We start from the raw sequence: 23925 nt of genomic DNA, 5'->3' as shown, positions 1-23925 counted from the left end.
TATTCAAGGTACCCCCCTTTTTCTTCCAGAGCATGAATAATATTTGGATTTTAAAAGATTCTGTGTTTTTATTAATTCAAACTCAGCACATTAAAGTTTCTTTCCATGGGAATTCCCTGCTGCTTCAGTGGCTAGGACTCCACGCTTTCACTGCAGAGGGCATGGGTTCAATCCCTAGTCAGAAAATGAAGATCTCACAAACTGTGTGGTATGGCCAAAAACTTTTTTTTTCCATTTTTAAAACTAAGTTATAATTTACATAATGTAAAATTGTATCTTTTATTATACAGTTCTGCAAGTTTTGAAAAATGCATACTATTGTTTATCCAGCACAGTGAAGATAAAGAACACTTTGATCACTCCCCACATCCCTCATACTCTTTTATAGTTAACACCTCTCCCCAGGCTGCTAGTGACCACTCATCTACGCTCTGTCTGTACAGCTCTGCCTATTCTAGAATGTCACAGAAGTGGAATTACATAGCATGCAGCCTTTTGAGTCAACCATCTTTCCTTAGCATAAAGAATATAATTTGAGATTCATCCATGTTGTACACATCAATAATTTGTTCCTTTTTGTTGCTGAACAGTATTCCCTTATATAAATATGCTACAATTGATTCTTTCACTAACTGAGACATATTTAGATTTTTTTTTTAGCAATCATTAATAAAGACACTGTAAACATTCACTTGGGTCTACCGTGGTGGCTCCGTAGTGAAGAATCTGCCTGCCAATGCAGGAGATGTGGTTTCAATCTCTGGGTAGGGAGATCCCCTTTAGATGGAACTGGCAACCCACTCCAGAAGATTGCCTGGGTAATCCCAGGGACAGAGGAGCCTGTCCTCTAGTGGGCTACAGTTTATGGGATCTCAAAAGAGTTGGACGTGACTTAGCAACTAAAACAGCAACAATACCACACTACCATGATTACTGTAGCTTTATATTAAGTCTTTAAATTAGGTAATGAGTGTATTCAGTTTTGTTCTAATTTTTTTCTAAGTCAAATACTACTTTTTATTAGACTTTATTCCTTTTCTTTTTTAAACTAAAATTTTATTTTATGTTGGAGTAGAGTTGATTAACAACATTGTGTTAGTTTCAGTTCAGTTCACTTCAGTCACTCAGTCGTGTCCGACTCCTTATGACCACATGGACTGCAGCACACCAGGCTTCCCTGTCCATCACCAACTCCCACAGCTTGCTCAAACTCATGTCCATCGAGTCATTGATGCCATCCAACAATCTTATCCTCTGTTGTCCCCTTCTCCTCCTGCCTTCAATCTTCCTCAGCATCGGGGTCTTTACCAGGAGTCAGTTCTTCCCATCAGGTGGCCAAAGTATTGGACATTCAGCTTCAGCATCAGTCCTTCCAATGAACACCCAGGACTGATCTCCTTTAGGATGGACTGGTTGCATCTCCTTGCAGTTCAAGGGACTCTCAAGAGTCTTCTCCAACACCACAGTTCAAAAGCATCAATTCTTCGGGGCTCAGCTTTCTTTAGAGTCCAACTCTCACATCCATACATGACTACAGGAAAAACCATAGCTTTGACTAGACAGACCTTTGTCAGCAAAGTAATGTCTGTGCTTTTTAATATGCTGTCTAATTTGGTCATACATTTTCTTCCAAGGAGCAAGCGTCTTTTAATGTCATGCCTACAGTCACCACCTGCAGTGATTTTGAGTCCAAGAAAATAAAGTCTGTCACTGTTTCCATTGTTTCCTCATGTATTTGCCAGGAGATGATGGGACCAGATGCCATGATCTTCGTTTTCTGAATGTTGAGTTTTAAGCCATTTTTTTCACTCTCCTCTTTCACTTTCATCAAGAAGCTCTTTAGTTCCTCTTCACTTTCTGCCATAAGGGTGGTATCAACTGCATATCTGAGGTTACTGATATTTCTCCTGGCAATCTTGATTCCAGTTTGTGCTTCATCCAGCCTGGCATTTTGCATGATGTACTCTGCATTTAAGTTAAATAAGCAAGGTGGCAATATACAGCCTTGACGTACTCCTTTCCCAATTTGGAACCAGTTCATTGCTCTGGGTCCGGTTCTAACTGTTGCTTCTTGACCTGTATACAGATTTCTCAAGAGGCAGGTAAGGTGGTCTGATATTCCCGTCTCTTGTAGAATTTTCCACAGTTTGTTATGATCCACACAGTCAAAGGCTTTGGCATAATCAGTAAAGCAGAAGTACATGGTTTTCTTGAACTCTCTTGCTTTTTTGATGATCCAGCGGATGTGGGCAATTTGATCTCTGGTTGCTCTGCCTTTTCTAAATCCAGCTTGAACATCTGGAAGGTTACAGTTCACATACTGTTGAAGCCTGGCTTGGTAACTTTTAAGTACAACTTTGCTAGCATGTGAGATGAGTGCAATTGTGCGGTAGTTTGAACATTCTTTGGCATTGCTCTTTTTTGGGATTGGAATGAAAACTGACCTTTTCCAGTCCTGTGGCCACTGCTGAGTTTTCCAAATTTTCTGGCGTATTGAGTGCAGCACTTTCACAGCATCATCTTTTAGGATTTGAACTGGCTCAACTAGAATTCTATCACCTCCACTAGCTTTGTTCGTAGTGATGCTTCCTAAAGCCCACTTGACTTCACATTTTAGGATGTCTGGCTCTAGGTGAATGATCACACCATTGTGGTTATCTGGGTCATGAAGATCTTTTTTGTGTTGTTCTTCTGTGTATTCTTGCTGCTTCTTAATATCTTCTGCTTCTATTAGGTCTACACCATTTAGTGTACCCATCTTTGTATGAAATGTCCCCTTGGTATCTCTAGTTTTCTTGAAGAGATCTCTAGTCTTTCCCATTCAATTGTTTTCCTCTATCTTTTGCATTGATCACTGAGGAAGGCTTTTGTATCTCTCCTTGCCTTTATTTGGAACTATGCATTCAGATGAGCATTATCTTTCCTTTTCTCCTTTGCCTTTTGTTTCTCTTCTTTTCTCCGCTATTTGGAAGGCCTTGTCAGACAACCATTTTTCCTTTTTGCATTTCCTTTTCTTGGGTATGGTCTTGATCACTGCCTCCTGTACAGTGTCATGAACCTCTATCCATAGTTCTTCAGGCACTCTATCAGACCTAATCCCTTGAATCTATTTGTCACTTCCTCTGTATAATCATCAGGAATTTGATTTAGGTCATACCTTAAAGGTGTACTGGTTTTCCCTACTTTCTTCAGTTTAAGTCTAAATTTGGCAATAAGGAGTTCAAGATCTGATCCACAGATCTTGTTTGCCAACTGTATAGAGCTTTTCCATCTTTGGCTGCAACGAATATAATCAATCTGATTTCAGTATTGACCATCTGGTTATGTCTGTGTGTAGAGTCTTCTCTTGTGTTTTTGCTATGACCAGTGCATTTTCTTGGCAAAACTCTGTTAGCCTTTGCCCTGCTTCATTTTGGACTCCAAGGCCAAACTTGACTGTTACTCCAAATATTTCTTGACTTCCTACATTTCCATTCCAGTCCCCTATGATGAACAGGATATCTTTTTTGAGTGTTAGTTGTAGGTCTTGTAGGTCTTCATAGAACTGTTCAACTTCAGTTTCTTCAGCATTAGTGGTTGGGGCATAGACTTGGATTATTGTGATATTGAATGGTTTGCCTTGGAAACAAACAGAGATCATTCTGTCATTTTTGAGATTGCTCCCAAACACTACATTTTGGACTCTTTTGTCAGCTATGGAGGCTACTCCATTTCTTCTAAGGAAATGGAGCATTAGTTAGTTATTAACTATTTGTTCTTAGTTAATAACGAACTATTGGCTAATTATTATTAGTTAGGAGTATTAGTGTGTGTCATGAGAAACGCTGGACTGGTAGAAACACAAGCTGGAATCAAGATTGCTGGGAGAAATATCAATCACCTCAGATATGCAGATGACACCACCCTTATGGCAGAAAGTGAAGAGGAACTCAAAAGCCTCTTGATGAAAGTGAAAGTGGAGAGTGAAAAAGTTGGCTTAAAGCTCAACATTCAGAAAACGAAGATCATGGCATCCGATCCCATCACTTCATGGGAAATAGATAGGGAAACAGTGGAAACAGTGTCAGACTTTATTATTCTGGGCTCCAAAATCACTACAGATGGTGATTGCAGCCATGAAATTAAAAGACGCTTACTCCTTGGAAGGAAAATTATGACTAACCTAGACAGCATATTCAAAAGCAGAGACATTACTTTGCCAACAAAAGTTCATCTAGTCAAGGCTATGGTTTTTCCTGTGGTCATGTATGGATGTGAAAGTTGGACTGTGAAGAAAGCTGAGCGCCGAAGAATTGATGCTTTTGAACTGTGGTGTTGGAGAAGATTCTTGAGAGTTCCTTGGACTGCAAAGAGATCCAACCAGTCCATTCTGAAGGAGATCAGCTCTGGGATTTCTTTGGAAGGACTGATGCTAAAGCTGAAACTCCAGTACTTTGGCCACCTCATGTGAAGAGTTGACTCATTGGAAAAGACTCTGATGCTGGGAGGGATTGGGGGCAGGAGGAGAAGGGGATGACAGAGGATGAGATGGCTGGATGGCATCACTGACTCAATGGACGTGAGTCTGAGTGAACTCCGGGAGTTGGTGATGGACAGGGAGGCCTGGCGTGCTGCGATTCATGGGGTCGCAAAGAGTTGGACGTGACTGAGGGACTGATCTCATCTGATCTGATTAGTGTGTGTTAGTTTCAGGTGTGCAGCAAAGTGATTTAGTTATACATATACATGTATCTAGGGGGCTACCTCAGTGGCTCAGTGGTAAAGAATCCACCTGCAATGCAGGAGGCATGGATTTGATCCCTGGGTTGGGAAGATCCCCTGGAGGCAGAAATGGCAACCCACTCCAGTGCTCTTGCCAGGAGAATCCCATGGACAGAGGAAACTGGCCAGCTACAGCCCATAGGGTCGCAAAGAGTCGGACAGGACTAAAACAACTTGGTATGCAGGCACACATACATGTATCTATTCTTTTTCAAATTTTTTCCCCATTTAGGTTATTACAGAATATTAAGCAGAGTTCCCTGTTATAATAGATCATTAATTTTTCTTTTAATTTTTCAAAATTGTTTTAGCTCTTCTACGTTTCTTGTCTGCTTTTCCATGTAGATTTTACAATCAACCTGTCAATCTTTCTGTGATTTTGATTGGAACTACCATTAATTCATAGATACATTTGGGAATAATTAATATTTTAGCAATAGCAATTCTTCTGATTCATGAATACAGTATTTCTCTCTATTTAGGTCTTTGATTTCTTCCATCAGGGTTCTGTAGTGTTCAGTGTACAGATATTTCACATATTTTTAGGTTTATATCTATTTCATGTTTTTGGTTCTGTTATAAATGGTACTTTAAAATTTTCAGCTTCTTATTGTTCAGTTTAGTTCAGTTCAGGTGCTCACTTATGTCCGACTCTTTGTGACCCCATGAATTGCAGCACACCAGCCCTCCCTATCTATCACCAACTCCCGGAGGTTACCCAAATATCATGTCCATCGAGTTGGTGATGACATCAGCCATCTCATCCTTTGTCGTCCCCTTCTCCTCCTGCCCCCAATCTCTCCCAGCATCAGGGTCTTTTCCAGTGAGTCGACTCTTTGCATGAGGTGGCCAAAGTATTGGAGTTTCAGCTTCAGCATCAGTTCTTCCAATGAACACCCAGGACTGATCTCCTTTAGGATGGACTGGTTGCATCTCCTTGCAGTTCAAGGGACTCTCAAGAGTCTTCTCCAACACCACAGTTCAAAAGCATCAATTCTTCAGCGCTCAGCTTTCTTCACAGTCCAATTCTCACATCCATACATGACCACTGGAAAAACCATAGCCTTGACTAGATGGACCTTTGTTGGCAAAGTAATGTCTCTGCTTTTTAATATGCTATCTAGGTTGGTCATAACTTTCCTTTCAAAGAGTAAGTGTCTTTTAATTTCATGGCTGCAATCACCATCTGCAGTGATTTTGGAGCCCCCCAAAATTATTGTTAATAGCTAGTATATAGAAATACAGCTAACATTTTGTATATGACTTTCCATTGTGACCTTGCTAAGCTCATTTATTAATTTTAATAGTCTTTACATATTATTTGAAAATTTTCACATAGATAATTATGTCATCAGCCAAATAGAGACAGCTTTCTATCTTCCTTTCCAATCTGTGTTCCTTTCACTTTCTTTTGTTGCCTTATTATATTGGCTAGAACTTCTAGTGTGATGTTGAATAGGAGGAGTGACAGCAGATAGCAGACATACTTACTTAGTTCTCAGTCTTACAGGAAGAACAAGAGCATTAAGTGTGATATTATCTGGGCTTTTGTTTGTTTTTAAATTGCTCTTTCTCAGATTGAGAAGATTTCTTCTATTCCAGGTTTACTGAGTTGTTTTTAAAATCAGGAATGATACTGAATTTTTTAAATAGCTTTTGCTGCAGCTGTGAATGATCATGTTTTTTGTTCGTTTATAAATCTCTTGATATGGTGAATTACAATGATTGATTTTTGAATGCTGAACCAGCCTTGAATTCCCAGAATAAATACCACCTGGTCATATTATCCTTTTTATTTGTTGTTAGATTCAGCTTACTAAAATGGATCTTTAACGTGTATGTTAATGAGAGGCTTTTTAGTTCCTCTTCACTTTCTGCCATAAGGGTGGTGTCATCTGCATATCTGAGGTTATTGATATTTCTCTCCGCAATCTTGATTCCAGCTTGTGCTTCTTCCAGCCCAACATTTCCCATGATGTACTCTGCATAGAAGTTAAATAAGCAGGGTGACAATATACAGCCTTGACGTACTCCTTTTCCTGTTTGGAACCAGTCTGTTGTTCCATGTCCAGTTCTAACTGTTGCTTCCTGACCTGCATATAGGTTTCTCAAGAGGCAGGTCAGGTGGTCTGGTATTCCCATCTCTTTCAGAATTTTCCACAGTTTATTGTGATCCACACAGACAAAGGCTTTGGCATAGTCAATATAAAAAAAAAAAAAAAAAAACAACTTATATTTAGTATCAAAGAAAAAATTGGGATGTTTTTGTACAGTTCTCTATTTTCTGGATGAGTTTGTGTAAAACTGGCATAATTTCTTTCTTAACTGTTTGGTTGAATTAACCAGTGAAGCCATATTGCCTGGAGATTTCACTATGGCAAGATTTTAACTACAAATTCAATTTTTTAAAATGATATAGTATAGGATCAAAGGGCTGCACAGCCTACCTAGCTCTTGAGTATATTTCAGTAGTAGAATGTATCTTTTAAGGAACTTTCCCTTTTCATCTAAATTAATTTATTGGCTTAAAATTATTAATAATATTTTCTTATTATATTTTTTATTTTGAAATAATTGCAAATTCACAGGAATTTTCAAAGAAATATATAGCATAACCCCATGCACCCTTCCCTCAGCCTTCCGAATGGTAGTATCCTGTCCAACTCAAAACCAATGAGTTGGTACTTTACCAATGATACTAATGGTATCCTTAAAACCAAGAAATGGATATTTGTATTAATATTAATGACAGAGCTCATTCAGACCTCACCAGTTATAAGTGCATTTTACATTTCTGCTTCTATATCCAGTTAGGACTACACTTCTTTACAATTATCTAGATAACTTAGAATGCTTTTTACTTTCTTGAATTGCATTTATGACTTCCCATTCCAACACAGTTACCACCCAAGAGTCCCTCTTATATAGGAATAGGATTTCATTTTTGAAAAGTCAGAAACGATCTTTCAAGATCAAAAAAGATTATCCATTGGAGATTTTTCTTAAGCCACAGGACTAAGTCCCTCTCTTGGTCTGTTTGCAGCTTATTAAGTGAGGTTGTATCCCTGGAGGGCCAAATTGAAAAGCTGGAATCACACCAGGACCTTGACTCTGATCAGGGGGTAAACATGGAGGTAAGCTGAAGGCTTGGGGAAAAAACGGCGAGGTTGCGGGGACTCTGTAACCTCTTCCCACCCCATCTGTTGTTTAACATGTCATAACAAGAATTATTTCAAATCCTGAAAGATGATGCTGTGAAAGTGCTGCACTCAATATGCCAGAAAATTTGGAAAACTCAGCAGTGGCCACAGGACTGGAAAAGGTCAGTTTTCATTCCAATCACAAAGAAAGGCAATGCCAAAGAATGCTCAAACTACCGCACAACTGCACTCATCTCACAGGCTAATAAAGTAATGCTCAAATTTTTCCAACCCAGGCTTCAGCAATATGTGAACCGTGAACTTCCTGATGTTCAAGCTGGTTTTAGAAAAGGCAGAGGAACCAGAGATCAAATTGCCAACATCTGCTGGATCATCAAAAGAGCAAGAGAGTCCCATAAAAACATCTATTTTTGCTTTATTGACTATGCCAAAGCCTTTGACTGTGTGGATCACAATAAACTATGGAAAATTCTGAAAGAGATGGGAATACCAGACCACCTGACCTGCCTCTTGAGAAACCTATATGCAGGTCAGGAAGCAACAGTTAGAACTGGACATGGAACAACAGACTGGTTCCAAACAGGAAAAGGAGTACATCAAGGCTGTATATTGTCACCCTGCTTATTTAACTTCTATGCAGAGTACATCATGGGAAATGTTGGGCTGGAAGAAGCACAAGCTGGAATCAAGATTGCGGAGAGAAATATCAATAACCTCAGATATGCAGATGACACCACCCTTATGGCAGAAAGTGAAGAGGAACTAAAGAGCCTCCTGATGAAAGTGAAAGAGGAGAGTGAAAAAGTTGGCTTAAAGCTCAACATTCAGAAAACTTAGATCATGGCATCCAGTCCCATCACTTCATGGCAAATAGATGGGGAAACAGTGGAAACAGTGGCTGACTTTATTTTGGGGAGCTCCAAAATCACTGCAGATGGTGATTGGAGCCATGAAATTAAAAGACGCTTACTCCTTGAAAGTCATGACCAACCTAGATAGCATATTCCAAAGCAGAGACATTACTTTGCCAACAAAGGTCCATCTAATCAACGCTATGGTTTTTCCAGTGCTCATGTATGGATGTGAGAGTTGGACTGTGAAGAAAGCTGAGCACCGAAGAATTGATGCTTTTGAACTGTGGTGTTGGAGAAGCCTCTTGAGAGTCCCTTGAACTGCAAGGAGATGCAACCAGTCCATCCTAAAGGAGATCAGTCCTGGGTGTTCATTGGAAGGACTGATGCTGAAGCTGAAACTCCAATACTTTGGCGACCTCATGCGAAGAGTTGACTCTGGAAAAGACCCTGATGCTGGGAGAGATTGGGGGCAGGAGGAGAAGGGGACGACAGAGGATGGGTTGGCTGATGTCATCACCAACTCGATGGACATGAGTTTGGGTAACCTCCAGGAGTTGGTGATGGACAGGGAGGCCTAGCATGCTGTGATTCATAGGGTCGCAAAGAGTCAGACATGACTGAGTGACTGAAATGAACTGAACTGAACAAGAATTAAAGGGATTTCCCTGTCAGTCCAGCGATTAAGACTCTAAGCCTCTACTGTAGAGGACACAGGTTTGATCCCTGGTATGCTGGATCTCGTGGTCAGTTCTGAGCGCATTTTGCCTGGGTACCACCACTTCTATTCTCTAACAACATGTAAAAAAGCTAGACTTTTCTGTTCTACCTAGAAACTCAGTCAAATTTGGCAGGTTTTCATCAATGCCACTTAAAATAATGAAGAGTTCCTTAAGAGAAAAGTTCTCATCTTAATATCTGTATCCTGACACCTACCAGTACAGAAAAAAACATGCAGGCAATATATATTTGTGAAGAACTGCATCCCTAGAACATAAGAGATAGATTTGTGTTTGTCTTTGATGTCTTCATGAAGAGTTCTTATGTTGGTTTTCACAGTATCCAAAGCTTTCTTAGTGTTTTTGTCTCCTTGCATTTCTTAGAGATTCTTTTCTTAGAACGGTTTACTTTTCCCTTTTTAAGAGTCATAGAACATTAGAAAAGTAGTGACCAACTTTGGATAATAATTAACTTTCAGAGCCCTGGCTGGTAGTTTTTCTTCTCTAATAAACTTCAGTCATTTGAAGAACAGTCTATAAAAATGGAAAAAAATCTGTGTCTAACTACATCTTTTTTTTACTGAAATTGCCAGCTTCTGCTTTAGCTCAAGCCAAATTTAAATTAAGTAGGATTTCGAAAGAAAGAGAAAAATGCCTCTTTTATAGTAGAAAGTAATATTTGTTTAGACCTCTTACATATTAAAAGCCATGCACAGATTTTTCAGCAAGGAAAAAACTGCTTTAACTGTGGCTTAGTGCAACATTTTGATGTAGCAACTTCATTTTGTGCTAGTTGGAAAGTCAGCTTTTTTTTTTTTTTTTTCCAGTATCTAGGGCTTTGGAAATTGAAAACTATGAAGAAAGGGAAGAGGACAAAGGCCAAGAAACATTTTTCCCCTTAAAAAAATTTCCTCCAAAAGTCAGAAAATACAGAAATGTGGGTTCACCGGAGGAAAGGACAGGGAGGGATGGATATCAAAAGAATGAAGAGAGGAAAACAACACAGAGACAAATGACAGTGAGATTAAAAAAACAAATCAACATGGGTTTGGGATAATGTGAAAAGGGAAAAGCATCCAAAAAGGAATGGATATGTGTATAACTGAATCATTTTGCTGTCCACCTGAAACTAACACAACATTGTAAATCAACTATACTCTAGTATAAATTTTTTAAAATAACTTAGAAATATAAATAAATAAATAAAATTAAACAGACATATTTTGCAAATGTAAAAAAAAATATGAAAAAGGAAGGCATCATGAATATGTTAAGGGGATTCTCTATCCTGGAAATATATAGTTTTGTATACACTCTAAAAAAATGGGCACAGACTTGAAAACTAGAAACAGCCCAAATATGCACCAACTGGTGAGTGGATAAACTGTGGTATGTACTAAATGATGGAATGTTTTTCAGAGATTAAAAAGAGATTTCTTAATCATCCAACAACATATCTAAATCTCAAGTGCATGATGCTAAGTGAAAGAAGCCAGACTTGGAAGATTACATACTTCACGATCCCATTTCTGAAAAAGGCAAAACCGTAGGAATGAAAAATAGACTAGTGGTCACTGGCTGCAGTGGGGAAAGGCCGGAGAAAAGAATACAGAGAAGTTTCTGGTGTGATGGAAATATTCCATATCTTGCTGTAGTGCTGTAGTGGTGACTGCATACCAGTGACATACAGTTCATACAGTGATGCTTTTAAAAGATAAGTTTCACGCTATGTAAATTATACTTCAATAAACGTGACTTTAAAAATTGACACAACTCTGTCCTAAGACTGAAGACTGATGGAAAAGGCTGTGTAAAAACAAATACAGTAATATAATAAGTAAGGGACTTTAAATACAGTTGTTACAGAAGCAAAGTCCTAGGAATGGCTTTAGGTTTACTCTGGTGGAGGAAAAAGTGAAAGTGAAGTGCAAGTCACTCACTTGTGTCCAACTCTTTGGGACCCATGGGATTCTCCAGGCCAGAATACTGGAATGGGTAGCCTTTCCATTCTCTAGAGGATCTGCCCAACCCAGGGATCGAACCCAGGTCTCCCACATTGAAGGCAGATTCTTTACCAGGTAAGCCACAAGGGAAGCCCAAGCATACTGGAGTGGGTAGCCTATCCCTTCTCCAGGGGATCTTCCCGACCCAGGAATTGGACTGGGGTCTCCTGCATTGCAGGCGGATTCTTTACCAAGTGAGCTATTGTTAGAAAAAACTATAGGAAAAGCAACGTGTGGGAAAGTTCAAGGAGAAGTAAATTTATAAGTAATATCATTTGTATGCAGGTCAGGAAGCAACAGTTAGAACTGGACATGGAACAACAGACTGGTTCCAAATAGGAAAAGGAGTTCATCAAAGCTGTATATTGTCACCCTGTTTATTTAACTTATATGCAGAGTACATCATGAGAAATGCTGGACTGGAAGAAACACAAGCTGGAATCAAGATTGCCGGGAGAAACATCAATCACCTCAGATATGCAGATGACACCACCCTTATGGCAGAAAGTGAAGAGGAGCTCAAAAGCCTCCTGATGAAAGTGAAAGAGGAGAGTGAAAAAGTTGGCTTAAAGCTCAACATTCAGAAAACAAAGATCATGGCATCCGGTCCCATCACTTCATGGGAGATAGATGGGGAAACAGTGGAAACAGTGACTGAATTTATTTTTCTGGGCTCCAAAATCACTATACATGGTGACTGCAGCCATGAAATTAAAAGACACTTACTCCTTGGAAGGAAAGTTATGACCAACCTAGATAGCATATTCAAAAGCAGAGACGTTACTTTGCCAAAAAAGGTTCGTCTAGTCAAGGCTATGGTTTTTCCTGTGGTCATGTATGGATGTGAGAGTTGGACTGTGCAGAAGGCTGAGTGCCGAAGAATTGATGCTTTTGAACTGTGGTGTTGGAGAAGATTCTTGAGAGTCCCTTGGACTGCAAGGAGATCCAACCAGTCCATTCTGAAGGAGATCAGCCCTGGGTGTTCTTTAGAAGGAATGATGCTAAAGCTGAAACTCCAGTACTTTGGCCACCTGATGCGAAGAGTTGACTCATTGGAAAAGACTCTGATGCTGGGAGGGATTGGGGGCGGGAGGAGAAGGGGACAACAGAGGATGAGATGGCTGGATGGCATCACTGACTTGATGGACATGAGTCTGAGTGAACTCCGGGAGTTGGTGATGGACAGGGAGGCCTGGCGTGCTGCGATTCATGGGGTCGCAAAGAGTCGGACACGACTGAGCTACTGATCTGATCTGATCTGATCACATGTATTGAAGTTGCCTGTTGCTCAAGTGGTAAAGAATCTGCCTGTGATGCAGGAGACCAAGGTTCAATCCCTGGGTTGGGAAGATCCTCTGGAGAAGGGAATGGCAATTCACTCCAGTATTCTTGCCTGGAGAATTCCACGGACAGAGAAACCTGGCGGGCTACAGTTCAAAGGATTGCAAAGAGTCGGACACAGTTGAGTGACTAACACACACACATCACACATATTGGCTCATTTACTTCTCATGAGTAAATGGAATGACTCAAAGCATGAAAGGGGGAGGAGGGGGAAATTGGTGAAAGTATTTAAACACACACACATCAGAAACAAATTTATGAGAACTTTAAGCTGAAGAAAGGACTTTGAAGTAGCCTGATATTGAGTCTACAAAGCTTTCTGAAATATCTGTATGAAAATAACTTTCATCCTGAGACTGACTCCTATCTCAGTTACCTTTGGTGCAATTATCTTTGATAATTACCATGTAAAGATATTTACTAGGGCACTGCGTAAACTGTGATTATTATCTCACAGCTCCTTTTTAAATAATTAAATTACACAACTCAGGGATTGGTGATGAAAGAACTTAGGAAAAAAATAAAAGAGGGTTGTAGATTATCCATTTTCTATAGGCAGTTTGAGGGCAAACACTCTTATTGCTTGTATCCAAAAAGCACAATGCCTAGCTCCGTGGCCACTTACATAGGATGTGGCTAATGACATATTTTTGATTTGATTTAATGTTGATTTTGCAGATCAGCATCCAGAACAGGATGCAAGAAACTCCAGCTTCTATTAAATCTCAGACTATTTGATCATGAATGAGCATTCTTCTAAAAAATTGTCATTTGTTCTTTTTCAGTTTCACACGTCATTCATTACAACTTTTGTTCTATACTCTTTTGTTTTAAAGGAGAAGATCATGGAGATTAAAAAGCAAATAGGAGAAATGGATAGCAATTTTGTCAAGGTAATGATATAATGTCTTTAAGGAAGAAAAATAGTTCTGCAAAGAAATCTCAAATTTTAGTGAATGGAATCCAAAATTCAACAAAAGAGACTCAGAATTTTAGACCCAGAAGGGAACTTATTATTATTTATGCCCATATTTCTACATGAAAAGAGTCTTGTGCTTGCTGTCTAATTAAAAAATATTACAGTACTGATGAACTTATTTTCAGGGCAGGAATAGAGACACAGCCATAGAGAACAACAGACTTTTGGACACAGCAGGGGAAGAAGAAGGAGCAAAGAACTGAGAGAGCAGCACTGAAACATACACATTACCATGTGTATAACAGATGCTAGTGGGAAGTTGCTGTGTAATAAGGGAGCTCAACTCCTCGGTGCTCTGTGACAGCTTGAGGGTGGGATGATGGGGTGGGAGGGAAGTTCAAGAGGGAGGGGATATATGTATACTTATGTCTGATTCACATTGTTGTACTACAGAAACCAATACAACATCGCAAAGTAATTATCCTCTAATTAAACATAAATCTAAAATAGAATATAAAAAATATTTTTCTTCTAACAAAAATAATGCATGCTTATTTTAATAATTAAAAAATTATAAAAATATTGCAAAAAAAAGAAATATAAAGCCACTCTCAAACACAGTGAACATTTTAGTATATTTATATTCTTCTAAATGTTTTAATACATATATTATAATATTATTATTTTAATGAGTTAACATTATATATATTATTTTCAAACTTGCTTTTTCGTTTGGCATTTTTCTTCAACAACTTTCTATGCCACTAGATGTCCTTTTACTTTTTCACTGTTTATGTGAGGCAGGGTTTGATTTTGGAATTTATTAAACTTATTTTGTTAGATATTTGTGGTTTTATAATCAATTATAAACTATACCTCAAAAATCCATATATTTTCTTGCTTTTGCAAGTAATTTTTAAGGATTAGTTCCCATAAATGGCACCTCCTTGAATCACAGGACACTCTTTTTTCAGTTAAGGCTCTGCTTTTCAACATACCCTGCAAGTCTATTATGGGATGATTAATTAAAAACCTTTCTAAGCATTATTTACTTAGGACATATGTGCAATTGACATTTGCATCTTAGAAGAGGATAATTTGCGTTCAGCCCGTGTCTTGATCTTTCTGAGATACATGGGAAGAAAAGAGGAATAAGACACTTTTTGTGGATAGCACTTTTACTAAACTCTAAGGCCCAAGTATCCAAACATGATGAAGACTTACATTTATATATTGTAAATTTTAAAATATTTAGAAAAAATAGAGTTTTATTATTTTCTCAGAAACATATTATGTTTTTCCAACTAGTGTCCTGGTAAAAGTTTAAGAAGCAAGGAGAGAGTAGTGGATAGAGAAGAAAATTATTTGTAATATGCTGTTATTGTGCAAATTTATATCTTTGAAGTATTGAAAATAATTTATAGATCTTGTGGTGATACCTTCTGCAATTTATTGTGATTGCATGATGAGTTTTTTCTAAGAGGAAGGGTTTTACTGAATAAAAGTAAGTTTCAGTGAAGCCTCCCTACAACTTAGTGATATCAGAATGAGTATGGTTTTATTGTATAAACCAGAAAATGTAATTTCTATTTTACCCAAAATTGTGGGTGTCTTTTCAGGAAGATGCTTGTGATGAAGCTCATAAATTAAAGGAAAAACTTGTTGCAAGAATAGAGGTAAGATTTCACAGTTACGCAAGTTCAAATAATGATCAAATGAAGTTATTTAAATCTACACACAGAGGTCATTCTTTCCCTGGAAGTTGAGTGTATACCACACACTGGTCTCTTTCTACCCCTTTCTCCCCTCCTGCACTTCTGCTTTGGGGTGCCAGAACGTCTCACAGGTGTGGTGTACTTCCAAGCTCTCATACCCTGGGGCTGCTCCTACAGCTCCTCCATCTGCAGCTTATCCTCCATGTCTACATATTACCCACTCTTCAAAGCTCAATTCAAATGTTCTCTCATCTCCCAGACCTCCCCTAATCTCCCCTAGCCAGAAAAATGACTCCATCTGAACTTCTCACGCAAGAGTTTATACACTGAGGTAAATGTGAATGCGTGAGTCAAACAGTGAATTAATGAATGAATGAACCTGTCACCAGTTCAGAGGTGCTTAATCATCCCACCTATCCTAGAGGAGAAGTCCCAAAACCAAGCCTCAGCTACTGTGTCCTCACATTTTTTACTTTCTCTTTAGCATGTCTATAGACATGTATCTAATTCATGTATCTAATGAATATATGCATTTAGTTGTTTATTGCTTACCACCCAACCCTTATAGACACACATAAAATTCTTTGTCCCTTTTGTTAAAAAACACATGCATAATAGAATGCCCATGTCTTGTCTATATTGTTACCTGCCACATCCTAGAATAGTGCCTGGTGGAATCAGTCAAATAAGTATGTTTTGCATAGATGAAAAAATTGAATAGTTGAATTCAATAAAAGAAGAACTATATTTCTATCTGAATACTCTATGAATGTGTAAGTTTCTTTCCTTAGGTGAGTACACAGTGAGTACACATGACTCACGTGTGATTTGCAACACTCTTTACGTGTTCTGGAGGAAAGATACTTGGCATCATCTCCAATGAGAAGGGCAGACAATGAGAATCTTTTTTTAAAATGATTGCTCTTTTTGTTCCCAGAACTTTTGCAAGGACATGGCTCTGCTGGATACAAAGTTGGGGATGTACCAAATGCAAGGGAATCCAGACTCTCAGAGTCCTGAAGAAATGGGCATGGATGAAAAGGAGCCCCTGCTTCTTCAGGCTTCATCACCATCCTTGGAGGAGAGCTCCCCTCCCCACATTACAATGTGGTGAGTTAGAGACAGGGACCTCTGGAGGCTGACAGAGTCCCCAAAATGAATGGACTATAGTAAGATTGAATTTTGTCAAGGAATTTATTTTTTTAATAAATTATTTTATTATTCTTCTTTAAAACTTTAAGTTGTAATATTTTTCTTCTTCATATTTTTAAAATTTTCAATCAGTATTTTCTTTCATTTACTGGCCACGTTGCATGGCTGGTGGGATCTTAGTTCCCCTACCAGGGATTGAACCCAGGCTATAGTAGTAAAAGCACCAAATCCTAACCACTGGACCACCAGGGAATTCCCAAGATATATACCTATTGCAATAGATAAAGATATAGACATAGATACAGATATTTCTTTCTTAGCGTTTTAGATAACTACATATATATGTATTCTTGCTTAGTCACCAAGTCATGTCCGACTCCTGGCAACTCAGTGGAGTGTAGCCTGCCAGTCTCCTCTGCCCATGGAATTTTCCAGGCAAGAATACTGGAGTGGGTTGCCATTTCCTTCTCCAGGGGATCTTCCCAATCCAGGGAATGAAACTGCATCTCTAGCATTGGCAGGTGGATTCTTTACCACTGAGAAACATGGGACGCCCCAGAAAACTATATATACATAAATTTTAAAGGATGGTGTCTACAAGCTATGATGCAGCCACCTCTACTGAAAGAACATACTTGCTAAGCAGATTTGAAAACCTTTGGTTGCTAGACAGGGTGGCTCTCCCTTGTATGATATTGAAGACGTACATACTGGCAAATTCTGACTCTGGATCTCTTTTTCTGGGGATGCCATACCATCATATAGGCCTTGAGTAGCACTTTCCTCTAAGAAAGCTATTTTTTTATCTTTTTATTTTGTTTTATTCTTTTGTTAGAAAAAATGTGAAAATTAAGTAAACTCTGGCTATGTTTTCACACACAAACACATACATGCACAAATACTGTTAACTCAATTTTATAAAAATATAATGAAAATGGCATAAAACCATTTTATCTCTTTTGCTTAAGAAAGCTCTTTTGATTCTTTATCCCCAAGCACTAACCCAAGTAGAATCTTCAGCTCTCTCTTTTGTGTACGCACATTGTACTTAGCTCATAATCCTGACATAGTGTCCACAGCATACTATTGCAGTTAAATTACTTCCAATCTGTCTTATCATAATAATCCATGGGATACTTGAAGGCAGGAGTCTTGATCATTTGCAGATATTAAGTATAAAATATGTTCATCATGCTCAACAAATATTTAACTTATTTATTACTTAAAGTAACAGGTAAAGAGTGATGTTGATGGTGAAGTAAGGACCATCAAAGAAAACTTCCTCCTCCATAAAACTCAATGAGAGAGCTGGAAAAAATTGTCAGAATCAACTTTTTCACAATTCTGTAAAGTAAATATTTAGTATTCAAAAAAGATAAAGAACTTTTGAAACTCAACAGCAAAAGACAGCCTAATTTTCAATATAAGCAAAAAACTTGAATAGACATTTCTTCAAAGAAAATATACAAGTGGCCAAAAATCACTTGAAAATATTTTCAGTGAAAAAGCACAATGAAAGCATTATTGATCTTTGGGGAAATGCAAATCAAAATCATGAGATATTGGGAATTCCCTGGCGATACAGTGATTAGGACTTGGTGTTTTCATTGCCAGGGCCCAGTTCTGATCCCTGGTCAGGAAACTAAGATCCCATAAGCCAAAATAAATAAAAAAAGAAATAATAAAAATAATAAAAAAATAAATAATATCACTTTACATCTCTAGATCAGTTCAGTTCAGTTCAGTTGCTCAGTCATGTCCAACTCTTTGTGACCCCATGGACTATAGCACACCAGGCCTCCCTGTCCACCACCAACTCCTGGAGTTTACTTTATACCACTAAGATAACTATAATTAAAAAGACAGATGATGACAAGCATTGGAGAGGATGTGGAGAAATTAGAATCCTCAGACAGTGTTAGTGGGATTGTAAAATGGTGCAAACACTTTGGAAAACAGTTTGACAGTTTCTGAAAATGTCAAGCTACCATATGATCCACTTGTAAGTATGCACCCAAAGAACTGAACATATATGTCCACATAAAAACCTGTATATGAGTATTCACAGTAGCTAAAAAGTGGAAACAATACAAATACTCCTCAACGGATTAAATAGGTGAACAAAATGTGGTATATCCATATGATGGAATATTATTCAGCCATGAAAAACAATAAAGTACCTATACATGCCATAACATGAATGACCCTTGAAAACATTATGCTAAGTGAAAGAAGTCAGACCCAAAAGGCTACATATTATATCATTTTGTTCATATAAAGTAGTAAAAGTGGGAAAATCCAGGTATGCAGAAACTAGATTAGTGGCTGCCAGGCCTAGGGAGAGTGGAAAATAGGGAATGACTGTTTTGGGGAGGAATTTTGATAAAAATTTTCTGGAATTAGTGGTGATGGTTGTACAATCTTGTGAATAAACTAAAAGCCACTGAATTGTACAATTTAAAGAGTAAGTTTTATGGCATGTGAATTATATCTCAAAAACAGACAAATAAGTGAGTAAGTGAATGCCATTTGGTGATCACTTAATTGTGTTATGGGCTTCCTGGATAGCTCAGTTGGTAAAGAATCTGCCTGCAAGGCAGGAAACCCCAGTTCGATTCCTGGTTGGGAACATCCCCTGGAGAAGGGATAGGCTACCCAGTCCAGTATTCTTGGGTTTCCCTTGTGGATTAGCTGGTAAAGAATCCGCCTGCAATGAGGAGACCTAGATTCGATCCCTGGGTTGGGAAGATCCCCTGGAGAATGGAAAGGCTACCCACTCCAGTATTCTGGCCTAGAAAATTCCATGGATAGTCCATGGGGTCGCAAAGTGTTGGACATAACTGAGTGACTTTCACTGTCACTTAATTGTGTTATACAGGCAGATAATCCAGGTTAGTTGGTCATCTATCATCACATAATTGGCTTCAGAGATGGCTCAAGTGGTAAAGAATCTGCCTGCCGATGCATGAGGCCCAGGAGACATGGATTCAATCCCTGGGTCAGAAAGATCCTCTGAAAGAGGAAATGGCAACCCATTCCACTATTCTTGCCTGGAGAATCCAATAGACAGATTTGCCTGGTGGGTTACAGTCCGTGGGGTCACAAAGCATCAGACACAACTGAGCACGCACACACAGCACAGAATTACATCCTAGTTAATACTGTCTAAGACTTTTACGAGTCTCCTGTCAGAGAACTGGAAACATTCTGATTCCATTTAAGTATATTTATACATTATCTCTTTTCAGGAAGTTTATCTTACAATGTCAATTATTCTGTACCAATTTTGCTGTTTTTAGCTTCAGAGGGTGGCCTCTTCCTGGTATTATCCCCAATCCCTCAGTTCTCTTATAGTTTTCTTCTATTTATTAACCACATATAACGTGAACATTTGGAAAAGATTAAAGATTTTATGCAAGGAAAGTTCTTTTTTTTTTTTAAATTGATGTTAGGGCTTCCTTGGTGGCTCAGACAGTGAAGATATCTGCCTGCAATGCAGGAGAAACTGGTTCAATCCCTGGGTCAGGAAGATCCCCTGGAGGAGAAAACTCACTCCAGTATTCTTGCCTAGAGAATTCCTTGGACAGAGGAGCCTGGTGGTGATGTGAAAAGTCATATATGACTTAGAAACTAGGCAGCAATAACTGATTATATTGAAGTTATAGGATTATAGTTTTTAATTTCTCTGTTTTCCAAGTTATCTGTAATTTAGAAAAAAAAACTATTTTCTCTTTAAATATTAATGTTAAAATGTGGCATTTTTGTGGGAAATGTCTTAGTATTTCCAAATATGATTAATTTTGGAATTTAGGAAGATAGTGCTTATTTACTAGGTATGTTTTGGTAGTGAGTCATTTTTCTTTGCATAAGAAGGAACAAATCTAGATTTAGTGCTCCTGGAGGACAGGACATTTCTGCTTCACCTTGCTAGCCATCAAAGCCTCTTTCAAATAGAGTATTTTAAGATCACTGGCTCTTTAATAAATATGTGAAGTAGAAGCAATTATTTGTGTACCTGCCAAGAGATAGCCAGTGGCAGTAATGCCAAGAAACTTGGCTCAGTTTCATGGAATCCAAAGAGTTGGGTCACAAAATATATGCATAACTAGCTTTAACTGTGCCCTAGACTTTCTCTTCTGAAATGTATTATAGAAGGTAATTATCTCCAGGTAACTGGATTATCTGTGACATTTCTTTTGTTCTTTCTGTCTTTCTGGATTTTCCAGATCTTCTACCCTAATCGTGTATTGCATTTATAATTAGATAATAATGCAAGAACTTCAAAGCAAATAAATACAATGCAAAAAGGGCATGTCTGGTGGTGGGATAAAACTGCTGATAAAGAGAGCTGAATTCACTTGTCACATGGTATTTTGTACCCTGAGGAAAATCTAGCTAGCTGGCTGTGCCCTTATTTCTCCCCAGATAGACTTCCTGTACCTCACAAGTGAAGTAAGGGTGGCAATAACCACGAAAATGTGAGACTAGCACTTCAAATAAAAGAGCTCCGCAGTAATCAGGGTTTCACTGTCTCATGGCTATAGAATCTTAGAATTCCAGTGCCAGCCCTAGGATGGACTTATGTCTATCTACTCCAAGTTCCTTCTTTTGCAGACGTCAACAGCAGTTAAGAGAAGTTCAATTACTTACTTGAAGTTGTAAAGCTATACAGATGGAGGAACCAAGAGTCACATCAGTGTGATTTTCTTCAGAATGTTCTTTTGTTTGTTTATTTACTTATCTATCTATTGATTAATTGGTTGATGTGTAGCTGATTTATAATATCATATTGGTTTCAGGTAAAGGGGCTTACAAGGTGACTCAGTGGTAAAGAATCCGCCTGTGACTGCAGGAGATGCGGGTTCAATCCCTGGGTCGGGAAGATTACCTGGAGGAGGAAATGGCAACCCACTCCAGTATTCTTGCCTGGGAAATCCCATGAACAGAGGTGCCTGATAGACTGCAGTCTGTGGGGTTGCAAAAGAGTCAGACATGATTGAACGCTCTTGGACAGACTTATACAACATAGTGATTTAATATTTTTATAGATTATACTGCATTTACATTTATTATGAAATAATATTTAAAAGACGCTTACTCCTTGGAAGAAAAGTTATGACCAACCTAAATAGCATATTGAAAAGCAGAGACATTACTTTGCCAACAAATGTCCATTCAGTCAAGGCTATGGTTTTTCCAGTGGTCATGTATGGATGTGAGTGTTGGACTGTGAAGAAAGCTGAGCACCGAAGAATTGATACTTTTGAACTGTGGTGTTGGAGAAGGCTCTTGAGAGTCCCTTGAACTGCAAGGAGATCCAACCAGTCCATTCTAAAGGAGATCAGCCCTGGGTGTTCTTTGGAAGGAATGATGCTAAAGCTGAAACTCCAATACTCTGGCCACCTCATGCGAAAAGTTGACTCATTGGAAAAGACTCTGATGCTGGGAGGGATTGGGGGCAGGAGGAGAAGGGGATGACAGAGGATGAGATGGCTGGATGGCATCACTGACTCGATGGACATGAGTTTGAGTGAACTCCAGGAGATGGTGATGGACAGGGAGGCCTGGCATGCTGTGATTCATGGGGTCGCAAAGAGTTGGCCATGACTGAGAGACTGAACTGAACTGAACTGAACTGAATACTTCCCTGTACTATACAATATATCCTTGTTGCTTATTCATTTTGTACATAATAGCTTGTGTCTCTTAATTTCTAGCCCTATCTTGCCCCTCCTCTCTGCCCTCTCCCCACTGGTAGCCACCAGTTTGTTCTCTACATCCTTCAGATGTTCTTAACCACAAATGTGTTTCTTTTCTTCTAGGAAATGTGCACTGAGGATTTTCATCATGTTTTATGTCCTCACCTTGACTGGACTTTCATGTTACATACTGTTTTTTGATGCTACATTTATCTTTGAAAAGGTGCTCCCTACAATTCTTGGGCGCCGCAGGATGTGGGAACTGCGGGAGATTCTTGCACCTTTCTTGAATTTGGAAGTGGAAGACTTGCTACCGTCTTAAAGATACAGAAGTTACTGTTACCCTACTGAATTTCTTCTCAATAAAATTCTGGCTGTTCTTGTATTATGATGGTTAACTTACTTTTTAAAAAACACTGTAGAATGGAATATTACCCAGCTATGAAAAAAGAATGCATCTGAGTCAGTTCTACTGAGGCGGATGAACCTAGAGCCTATTATACAAAGTGAAGTAAATCAGAAAGAGAAAGATATCATATACTGACATATACATGGAGTCTAGAAAGATGGTACTGATGATCTGTTTTCGAGGCAATTTCAAAGGAGATGCAGATGTAAGCAACAGACTTACAGTCACAGTGGAGGAGGGAGAAAGTAGGATGACTTGAGAGAGTAGTATTGAAACATATACATTACCATATGTAAAGTAGATAGTGGGAATTTGCTCTTTAATACAGGGAACCCAAAGGTGGTGCTGTATGATAACCTAGAGGAGTGGGACAGGGAGGAGATAGGACGGAGGTTTAAGAGAGAGGGGACATATGTATACCCATGGCTGATTCATGCTGATATATGGCAGAAACCATCACAATGTTGTAGAGTAATTGTCTTCCAATTAAAAATAAAATTAAGAAACAAAACACTAGAGCATGTTTTGTGAAGGACATTATAGTTATGCAGAGAGTGGCTGATAAGATAGAAAAAAATGAAAGCAGTTATCATACCCTCATGACTCACAATGAATTTTCGCACACATTTTTAAAAACATTACTTTCAAACTACTAGCCTCTCTTCTCCCCCAACCGTGTGGACATTGAGACTACTAAGTATTACTTTCATGGGTGGTTGTTCCCCCCATTTTGACCTCTGATATCTCAGAAAGGAAAGAACAGAATTCTCTCCAGTTTTACTTCGGTTGAATTGGGGCCTTACAATGGTTGTCTAGGGAGGCCTTATAAATAGCTGAGAAAAGAATAGAAGCTAAAAGCAAAGGAGAAAAGGAAAGATATACCATTTGAATGCAGAGTGCCAAAGAATAGTCAGGAGAGATAAGAAAGCCTTCCTCAGTGATCAGTGCAAAGAAATAGAGGAAAACAATAGAATGGGAAAGGCTAAAGATATCTTCAAGAAAATTAGAGATACCAAGGGAAAATTTCATGCAAAGATGGGCTCAATAAAGGACAAATGGTATGAACCTAATAGAAGCAGAAGATATTAAGCAGAGGTGGCAAGAATACACAGGAGAACTATACAAAAAAGATTTTCATGACCCAGATAATCACAATGGTGTGGTCACTCACCTAAAGCCAGACATCCTGGAA

The 23925-nt window shown here is 38.6% G+C and overlaps 1 protein-coding gene across 2 annotated transcripts in view; it reads left to right on the top strand.

Moving 5' to 3' along the window:
* SMCO2 (single-pass membrane protein with coiled-coil domains 2) overlaps nucleotides 1-22709 on the top strand; it is a 40131-nt gene extending 17422 nt beyond the window's left edge. Inside the window, exons 5-9 of one of the 2 annotated variants that reach the window (XM_024992345.2) lie at nucleotides 7805-7895; nucleotides 13625-13732; nucleotides 15378-15434; nucleotides 16411-16583; nucleotides 22448-22709. In XM_024992345.2, the coding sequence (XP_024848113.1) occupies nucleotides 7805-7895; nucleotides 13625-13732; nucleotides 15378-15434; nucleotides 16411-16583; nucleotides 22448-22646 (628 nt within the window). In that variant the 3' untranslated portion in view covers nucleotides 22647-22709. The remainder of the gene's footprint in view (nucleotides 1-7804; nucleotides 7896-13624; nucleotides 13733-15377; nucleotides 15435-16410; nucleotides 16584-22447) is intronic. The other variant, XM_024992346.2, reaches the window with a different exon arrangement.
* The last annotated feature ends 1216 nt before the right edge of the window (nucleotides 22710-23925 follow it).

This window comes from Bos taurus, chromosome 5 (assembly GCF_002263795.3).
Source record: "Bos taurus isolate L1 Dominette 01449 registration number 42190680 breed Hereford chromosome 5, ARS-UCD2.0, whole genome shotgun sequence".
In the NCBI taxonomy this organism is placed as follows: domain Eukaryota; kingdom Metazoa; phylum Chordata; class Mammalia; order Artiodactyla; family Bovidae; genus Bos; species Bos taurus.
This window is presented reverse-complemented; position numbering and strand designations above follow the sequence as displayed.